Below are 9,930 nucleotides of genomic sequence, written 5' to 3'. Positions count from 1 at the left end.
ATGCATGCACCCACACAGTCATCATGCTTCAAGAGTGATTGATCAGATCTGGCGTGTAAAAGGTGTTTTTCTGTTTTTCCTGTTTATGCAAGCATTATTGTGCACAGAGGAAGGTGTGTGTGTGTGTGTTAAATGGGTGTGTTTGATTGCTGATCTGTGTGTGTGTGTGTGTAGCAGCTCCTGTGTTGATTTACAGTGAGTTTGTGAGCGCTGCAGCACCGCGTCCTGAAATATTCATTTATTTCACCATTAGTTTCCTTTTCCTCAGGAGAGCACAGAACTTTTGGTCTTGCGTCGGGTCGTTCAGATGCACTCAGCGCACGCAGAATAAATCACAGCGCAGTGCTCGTAAGCGACGGGGCTAAAAATGTGCCAATAATCGTTTCTTCGCACCTGTTCGTTTTTGTTTACCCATAATTACAGCCTTGAACATTAATTTCACTTGGACGCTGGTCGTAGTTCTGCAGCAGTCCGAGCTCCAGTTTACAAAGACGTTTAAATAACCTTCATAATGCATTCAAAATCATTTTTAAAGACTAGTAAATATTCAGTTAGTTTAGTTTAGTTTACCTTTATTTAACCAGGAAATTAAAAACTCTTGAGATTTAAAATCTCATTTACAAGAGGGTCCTGACCAAGATAGGCAGCACATTTAGTTACACATAAAACAAAATACATTCGTTTACATAGAAACATACACAAATCACTCAAAACATTTACAATCAGGTGACTCTACAAATAGATCCTTTAAAATACATTTAAAATCATTAATGATACCAACTCTTTTAAATAGTTGATTCCAATCAAATGGAGCAGCATAACTAAATGCCCGTTTAGTTATGCTGTTTGTACGAACTTTAGGGATGCTTAAAAGATAATAATCTTGTGAGCGAAGACCATAATTCTTTAAACCTTTTTGAAAGATATTCTGCTGTAAATACGAAGGAAGTAATCTTAAATTATTTTATATATAAATAAGTACCAATGCTTAAGTCTACGGGATGACAACGCCGGCCATCCAACAGTTGTAAAATAAGAGCAAATCAAATTACAAGCAATAGCACAACATAGCCTACTATTCAACAAAAATACAAATGGAAACCCGTGCATTTCAGGGCAGGTCTAACAGTGATTTTCAGGTAGCCTACAGAAATTTAATAAATTATGCTAATCAAATAACACTAGTCTTTATATCTTTTTTAAAGTTCAAGAGCAGTGAGTGATTGTTTTTTTCTTTGTTCTGTTTTCTTTGATCAACATTAAAAACAAAGACAACAGCAGGATTATTGGAGTTCTGTGTCTGTCACTTTAACACCGTGTCTACACCGCAGCAGCTTGAAGATGCGACAAAGCGGCCGTTGCGAAGTGCTTGGACTATTTCAGAAATGGAATGGGGAATCCGTTTACTTTCGGCGATTTGTCGTGTCGCGCCGCGCCACATCCTGTGTAGACAATATCACTGATTATAATGGGTTCTATTGTCTTTTGACACATTGCGTCGCGCGCGGTTCGTGTCCGGTTTCTTTCTCAGCTGTTCATGTTCACTTAAGAACCAACTATTTTACTAGGATACTCATCGAGACGGGCATTTTTGACATAATTTAGTGTGAATTTGTCCGTTCAAGCGCAGGAAGGAAGCAGAGCTCTTTTTTCGTATGTTCTAGCTCTTGAATATTTACATTGCAAAGGCTTAAACTTTTGTGATGAAGCAGCACTGACCCGTCAACTGTACGGAGCGTCGTTCACATTTGTGCACGATTATGTTCTCACAACATTGCACTGTTAGAATTTATAAAAATGTTACCGGCCATCTGGCGACTGACACAGTTTCATATACTCGCCAAAGCCGATTTTTACTCTCATTTGGCACTTGGGGAGTATTAATTTTATGCCCTGAGTGAAAGTGAATCATGGCTATTGAGAAAGTACCATTAAAAAAAACTATAAATATACTGTATATAATTTCATTTTACTAAATCAAATTCCTTAAATAGCTCCTTAAAGTCAACATGAAATAAAAAAAATTACCTTATTTACAGTACACTTACTGCACAACTGTGAACGTTTATTGGTTGGTCTATGTAATATTTCATCAAAATAATATTATAATTTGTTCAGCCTCTGAAACGACTTTCCTTTTCAGCTTTTCACCAAATCCTCTTAATTTTACACATAAAATCATGTTTTAATTCAACATTCAACATGACATGAAAACTGACCCCATTTACTTTCCTAATGCATGTTCTTGGTCTTACTGTGAATAAAATAAGAGCAAATCAAATTACAAGCAATAGCACAACATAGCCTACTATTCAACAAAAATACAAATGGAAACAGTGCATTTCAGGGCAGGTCTAACAGTGATTTTCAGGTAGCCTACAGAAATTTAATAAATTATGCTAATCAAATAACACTAGTCTTTATATCTTTTTTAAAGTTCAAGAGCAGTGAGTGATTGTTTTTTTCTTTGTTCTGTTTTCTTTGATCAACATTAAAAACAAAGACAACAGCAGGATTATTGGAGTTCTGTGTCTGTCACTTTAACACCGTGTCTACACCGCAGCAGCTTGAAGATGCGACAAAGCGGCCGTTGCGAAGTGCTTGGACTATTTCAGAAATGGAATGGGGAATCCGTTTACTTTCGGCGATTTGTCGTGTCGCGCCGCGCCACATCCTGTGTAGACAATATCACTGATTATAATGGGTTCTATTGTCTTTTGACACATTGCGTCGCGCGCGGTTCGTGTCCGGTTTCTTTCTCAGCTGTTCATGTTCACTTAAGAACCAACTATTTTACTAGGATACTCATCGAGACGGGCATTTTTGACATAATTTAGTGTGAATTTGTCCATTCAAGCGCAGGAAGGAAGCAGAGCTCTTTTTTCGTATGTTCTAGCTCTTGAATATTTACATTGCAAAGGCTTAAACTTTTGTGATGAAGCAGCACTGACCCGTCAACTGTACGGAGCGTCGTTCACATTTGTGCACGATTATGTTCTCACAACATTGCACTGTATGAAACCTACATATTTATTTCTAACAAAACAACATAAATATTAGTCTGAATAAAATAAACTCATTTTACTTGCAAATGAAAAAAAGTAATAATTTGTTCATGCTGCAGTGGTCATCGCACTGTACAGCCCTGTCAATAGGCAATGTTCATTAACAAAATTCAATCTAAAACTGTGAGAAATGGGAAAAAGGCTAAATATATTTTACAAAGGTTTTGACACTAATATAACTCCGTGTATAATTTGACAAGTCAAAACGGACCTGAATGTGTTATGAGGGTTAAATAAAGATACATTTATATTTACAAAAAGACTTAAGAAAAATTACTTAATTCTTATTTTCTGACAAATTTATCCAAATTAAGTGAGTTTTTGCTCAAAACAAGAATAATACAATATCTGCCAATGGGGACAGAAAAATAATTGTTTTTTCTTTGAATTAAGTTATTAATTAATGTTTCTGACCACGTTGGCAGATATTTGTTCTTGTTTTAAGCATAAACTCACATGATTCTGATGCATTTTTCAGAAAACGATGCAATATCATGTCAAGTCGTTTTGCTTCTCTAGTAAATGTATCTTGATTTAAGAATTGGGATGTGCAACCAAAAACATCAGTGTTTGACAGTTGAAGAGCCTCAGAAACCTTTAAATGGCTGACTTTTAATGGGTTCATAAAGACACCTCCTCTGTTTATTCTCACCTGTTTATTGCAGGAATTAAAAGTGCATTAAAAGTGTGTGTCCCGCTAGGAGAATTAGGATGAATGAGAGCTGACGGCGGATGATGTGAAGGGGAAGTCTGGTCGCACGCCGCTGTGAAATGAATCACATTTATGCTCGCCGGTGCGGTGGCAGCCCAGCGTTTAACGATGATAGAGTTTGGACACTTCATTTCTGTCATTGTGAAATTGGCACGAGGCACGGCTAATGATGGTAATGTATGTTGTGCCGTGCATTCACTTCGAATCCCTCTCCATCTCGGTTTAAGCGCTCCTGTTGTTTGGCATATTGCATTATGACGAGGAGGAGGGCAAGGAGTAGATGCGTTCGCTCACTTCCAAGCATGGTAATGGGAAACACGCTGATAATATAAATGTCTGTCCTTTTGTTGCAGGAGATTGTGACTTCGAGAAGCCCTTCTCGTCGTGTGGATACACCCAAGGGCGAGACGATGACCTGAACTGGGAACAGATTGACACCAGTGAAAAGTCTTCGCTGGACCCATGGGTGCCGCCGGGTGAGACCATCGCATTGATCAATTACTGATCCATTAGTGGCGTTTCATGCTTGATTGCTTGATTCATCTGTGTTGATGGAGGTCAAGCTTGTCAATGGTCTCCTCAATGGGCCACTTCGGTCGAAATTGACTGAAAAATTTTACATTTTGAATTTTTAAAAATTGTTGCTTTATCAGAGTGGGATGACATTTGGTGCATTTTGTCACATTGGGTTTGTGAACACACAAAAAAATCACGGACATGATTAAGATATGTTAAAGGGGCGAAAAGTAAAAAAAAAAGCATCACTTGGTAGCTCAAAAATGACTGTGGAAAAAAATGTCTCATAAAAATTTTATAAATATTGCATAGTATTATAAAATCCCTTCGAAAATCTAAATAATAATCAAAAAATATTATTAAGCAAATTTATTACATTGATTTTCCTGAAAAAAAACAAAACAAAAAAAACCCCATTACATTTCAAGTCTTCGGTCATTTTTGACCACGAAGGTACCAAGCGTCACCCAAAAATTATGAAAAAAATCTTTTGTATGTTTGCTCAAAACAAGAATAATAAAATATCTGCCAATGGGGTTCGAGAAAATAATCGTACTTTCTCTTTGAATTAAGTTTATTTGATTACATTTTATCACATCATTTATTACTATGGCTCTGTGATGGCTTTGTGATCTTAGAATAATAAATCCAAAATGTGCAACTTTTTTAAAATAGTTATATCTCTTAAAAAATAATTGTTAAAAAATCTGTAGAAAATAAAATGATGTGTATTTTGAGGGTCTTAATGCATTTGCAAAGTTTCGTTCCCTTACTAAAAACTACGCTTTTTTTTTTATGAATCTCTTCTGGATCAAAACGGACATGAATGCATTTTGAGAATTAACTCAAGATACATTTACTTGAAGCACAATGACTTGAGAAATCAAGTCTTATTGTCTGATAAATGTATCAAAATTAAGTGAGTTTTTGCTTAAAACAAGAATAATGAAAATAATCTTGTTTTCTCAATGGCCTTGTGAATTACAAAAGCAACTCTCGGTCAGTTATTCTTCATTTTACACCGGATCTCTCAGTCTGACCGTGTCAAAAACCCCTCTAAAACCACCAGAACAGACCGGTCTGCTTAATCACATCAGGCTGGTTTAAGTGGTTTATTTCAGCAGGGTCACGTTCAGGACAGTCTTCTTCGGTGTTCGTCTGAGCTTTATGAAGCAACACGTCTGGGATTTGAATCTACAGCCTTAAAGTTATCCAGGGTTCTTAAAAAGACCTTAAAGTCTCAATTCACCCACAAACAAAGACCTTAAAAAGGTTTTAAATTCGACCAGAACATCTTAAATTCATTAAATGTAATGCATACGCTACAAAAAAAAGTGCAAATATCTAAACATCCTTAAATCAAGAAACGTTTGCTTGAGATGCAAAATGAAGACGGGATGTTTTGAACAAAAGTGACTTTATGCTTAAAACATGAAAAATATCTGTCAACAGGGTATAAAAATTAAGTTTATTTTCTGACCCCATTGTTTTAATCTCACTTCGTTTTGTTCAGTTTCTCTGGAAATGTTAATCTTAAGTCTTAATTTGTTTGCTCCTCAAGTAAATCTTGATTTAAGAATCTTTAGACATTTGAAACAAGAAAAAATACTGAACAGCATCACGTTTTTGTGTCTGACGTTACATTAAAAGTTAGTCTTGTAGATTGAATCAGAGATATTCAAGCTTTTAGCATTACTTTTTTTTTTTTGTAAAATGAATTAAAAAGTGACGGAGATCTGTTGTAAGTTGCATTTTCAAACTTTAAAGTGTTGTCAATACAACTCATTGTCTGCTCTCTAGACATTTACCTTGAGAAAGCATATTGACGTATTGTGTTTCCTTCAATCTTCTTAAAAAGGTCTGAAAGGTCTTAGATTTACGTTTATACGCCTACAGCAACACAGTTATCTCACAGCACACATTGACAGCAGATCCACCGCAGGGTTCTGTGTCTGAAGAGCCAGATTTAATGGGGTTTTACCTGATGATTTGATGTTTTAGAGCGATTCTGGCTGATTTAACAAGTGTTTACCCGACGTCTACCTGTTTAACAGGCAGTTTAGCTTTAGACATAGATTGCGTTCATCTGATGATTTGATGCTCTAAATCTGCACGATTTCTGGAAGATCAAGTTGTATTGGTTTTTAATGGACGTCATTGAATATATTTGAGCACTGTTAGGTTCTAGAAGTAAAGATGACATTCTTTTACATTTCTAGGCTGAGGTCACTGATGATATTTACCCCAGCGACTTAACACTGCTTTTGTGCTGCAGGGTCACATTTTACTCCCCATAATCCTGAAATACGCTGTGGAAATTCAGTAGCACCACTGCAGATCGCTCTCAAACTGCTTTTATGTCTGTGTATATTTGAATATTTTGCAATTAAACGTCACAATTCATGGTTTTTATGCTCATAGTGATTGAGGTGTAGGTGGTTTTGGTTGCATGGCTTCATCGTTCATTCACCTGCTGAATGAAATGCTGTAATCTGCTTCTGCTGGGTTTGGCTGGTTAGAGCTCTTTATTGAGGATTGTTTGAAATCTCGATGGAGGGAATAATGGGCCGAGATGGTGTGCGATCACTACCGCACTTTATTAGAGAATAAAACCAGCAGAATCAGCCCTCGTAAAAGCGACCGGCGCTCGATAACAGCTGGCTGACGCTAATGCAGGAAAGACAGAAGCTCTGGGAATGAATTTTTATATCAAAACAGGCAAATCTATTTTAATTAAAGCGTTTTTACTCTAGCAGTGGAAGTCATTAGGATGCTTTTCCCGTATTTGGAGCGTCTCTCTCTCTCTTTAATGCTGCATTGATCGCCTCTCATTTGATTTGAGACGAGGACTCTGGGACTGACAGCACCTCAGGAATCAGACTAATGGAGACGCCGCTCTTGAATGGATATTGTTTTCCTCTTAAATCTGACACGTAATCACACACACGCCGCTCCACGGATAGATCACGTCCCGTCTGGTGTGTGTGTGTGTGAGTGTGAGTGTGTGTGTGTGTGTGTGTCTGACTGACACACACACTTTGAAATTGAGCGCTTGCTTGTTAGTGTGTTTTAGCCTAATAGTGCTTTGAGTTTTGTAAAGATGTTGTCGTTTTTTGCATGATGAAATTCAACGTGAAATGTGAGCCTGGAGCACAAAAGCAGTCTTAAGTCGCTGGGTCAAAATTATTGATTTTTATTTTATGCCAAAAATCATTAGGATATTAAGTAAAGATCATGTTCCATGAAGATATTTTGTAAATTTCCTACCGTAAATATATCAAAACTTAATTTTTGATTAGTAATATGCATTGCTAAGAACTTCATTTGAACAACTTTAAAGATGATTTTCTCAATATTTAGATTTTTTTGCACCCTCAGATTCCAGATTTTCAAATAGTTGCATCTCAGCCAAATATTGTCCTATCCTAACAAACCATACATTAATGGAAAGATTATTTATTCAGCTTTCAGATGATGTATAAATCTCAATTTCACAAAACTGACCCTTATGACTGGTTTTGTGGTCTGGTATTTTACATGAAAACATATTTACAGAATTTACAGGTGCTAAAAATAAAATCATTAACTGTAATTTTTTTTTTTTTTCACAAAATGAACTCAAAGAATAATGAGAATTAATTATTTTCATTTATATGCCCTAATATAATAGTAGCTACATTTACATGCACCCAAATAATCAGCTTGAGGTTGAGCTCATTCGGATCGTTTGAGGTGTTTATTTCATTTAGTAAAAAAAAATTAGCTTCATTATTTTTGGTATTTTTAATCTTTAATCTAACTTTTAATTAGTATTTATTTTACATTAAACAAATTCACAGCATTTACTTAAATATTGAGGTACTAAAATCATTAAAAGGCTGAAAGGGGTTTAAAAGACAATTAATATTCAGTAATATTATTAATTTAACTGCACTAACCAGTGTTGTTTCAGTATCATTTACATACTATTATAGTTTTTATTAATACTTTGAATCAGTTTTTATTTTTATATTTTTGGTTTTCAGCTGAAGTTTTAGTAATTTTATTATTTATTTATTTATTTTATCATTTTCAGTATTTTTTATTTTTGTAAATATGTCTATATAGTTTTTGTTTTTTCAGTTTTAGTTAGCAAATTTTAATTAAAATGAAATGAGAAATGTTATTTTATTTTTTATTTTATTTCAGTTCATGTTTGTTTGTGCTTCAAGTAACTTTTTATGGTTTTAGTTTTAGTTTCAGTTTTAGTTGACTATAATAACCCTGACTGACACTAGAACTAAATTTTAACTGAATTGTTCTGAATAATGACTCTGTTGTCTTCTGTAGAGCTGCTTTACAGCTGCAATATTCATAATTGCTGAATTTTACAATATTGACACTATTTTCTACAATAATTTCCTGTTTTATTTCTGTGAAGCTGCTTTGAAACAATCAGTAGCGTATAAAGTGCTGTAGAAATAAATGTGACTGGACTGAAGAATATTGATATGTCAGTAGTCCTCGTGCTGATCTGTGTGTGTGTGTCTGTTGGTCATTATGTTTGAGTGTTCAATTCCTTATCCCTTCACACACACACACACACGCACACACGCACGCACACATATGCGTGTAAATGTGATTGTGTGTCGGCCCTCAGCACTCTCTCTCTCGCCGGGCGAGTGTTGTTACGCCTCCCTGTGGAGCCTGAGGACTCCTGGGTAATTATTGGCTTTCTGCTCTCTGAATGAGTCCAGTGAGGAGGAGGAGGAGGAGATCCGACAGCCTTCCTCTCCATCGCTCAAACTCACTCCACTAGTCACCGCAGAATATTATATTCTCTTGCTTTCAGTTCAAATATCTGTAAATTCTTCAAAAATATTTTAAGTCACTTACTTTCCAATGAAAGCATCAACAAATTCTTTATTTGAGAAGCAACACTGTGTGAGATATTAAGTGTATTTCGTTTCACTGCAAAAAGTGAAGAAATACACTGCTATTAAAAATACATTAAAAAATCTATAAAAACTGTTCTTAATACATCATACAGTGTTGCTTCTTAAATAAATGTATCTCTTTTTTAAGAATTTCTGGTAACACTTTACTTGAAGCCTTACATATAATACATTATAAAGTATTTTCAGTAAATTAATTATGCATTGTATGATCTCATGAGTAATTGTAACCACGGTTATAATACATTATAAAACTTATCTATTCATTGTTACATCTTTAGAAAGTATAATGCATTAAAACACAACAAACAAGCCTTCAAACATTGTAATGCATTTTAACTTTGGTTACAATTATTTATGAAAATATATAATGCATTACAATAAATACATAAAGGTTTCTAGTAAAGTGTTACCAAATTTTTAGATGTTTTAATGGGAAAACAAGACAAAATACTGAGTTTTTTTTTAAACAGATAAATGGATACAAAGTATATTTTTTGAAATAATGCATCATATGTGCATCTTAATTCATCCGGGATAAACCACGCATGCATGAATCAGTCACTCAATACTCAGTGTTTTTGTATGAAGTTCCTCTCAATGATTCAAACCGGCGTCTAAAAGCACGAGAGACAGTTATCTGTGCATCATTGAGGCTCGATGCTCACACTAAACATCATCTTCTGACCCGAAAGCCACGAGA

General features: G+C 35.2%; 1 protein-coding gene across 1 annotated transcript in view; it reads left to right on the top strand.

Annotated features, from left to right (window-relative positions):
* LOC107723777 (receptor-type tyrosine-protein phosphatase mu-like) overlaps window positions 1-9,930 on the top strand; it is a gene marked incomplete at its 3' end in the record, with an annotated part of 134,985 nt that overhangs the window by 66,267 nt on the left and 58,788 nt on the right. Inside the window, exon 2 of the mRNA XM_016532488.1 lies at window positions 4,131-4,253. Coding sequence (XP_016387974.1) covers window positions 4,131-4,253 — 123 coding nt within the window. The remainder of the gene's footprint in view (window positions 1-4,130; window positions 4,254-9,930) is intronic.

Source organism: Sinocyclocheilus rhinocerous, unplaced genomic scaffold (genome assembly GCF_001515625.1).
Source record: "Sinocyclocheilus rhinocerous isolate Xijiao unplaced genomic scaffold, SAMN03320098_v1.1 scaffold94, whole genome shotgun sequence".
NCBI classification, from domain to species: domain Eukaryota; kingdom Metazoa; phylum Chordata; class Actinopteri; order Cypriniformes; family Cyprinidae; genus Sinocyclocheilus; species Sinocyclocheilus rhinocerous.
The sequence above is the reverse complement of the archived record's forward strand: the minus strand, read 5'-3'. Positions and strand labels throughout refer to the sequence as shown.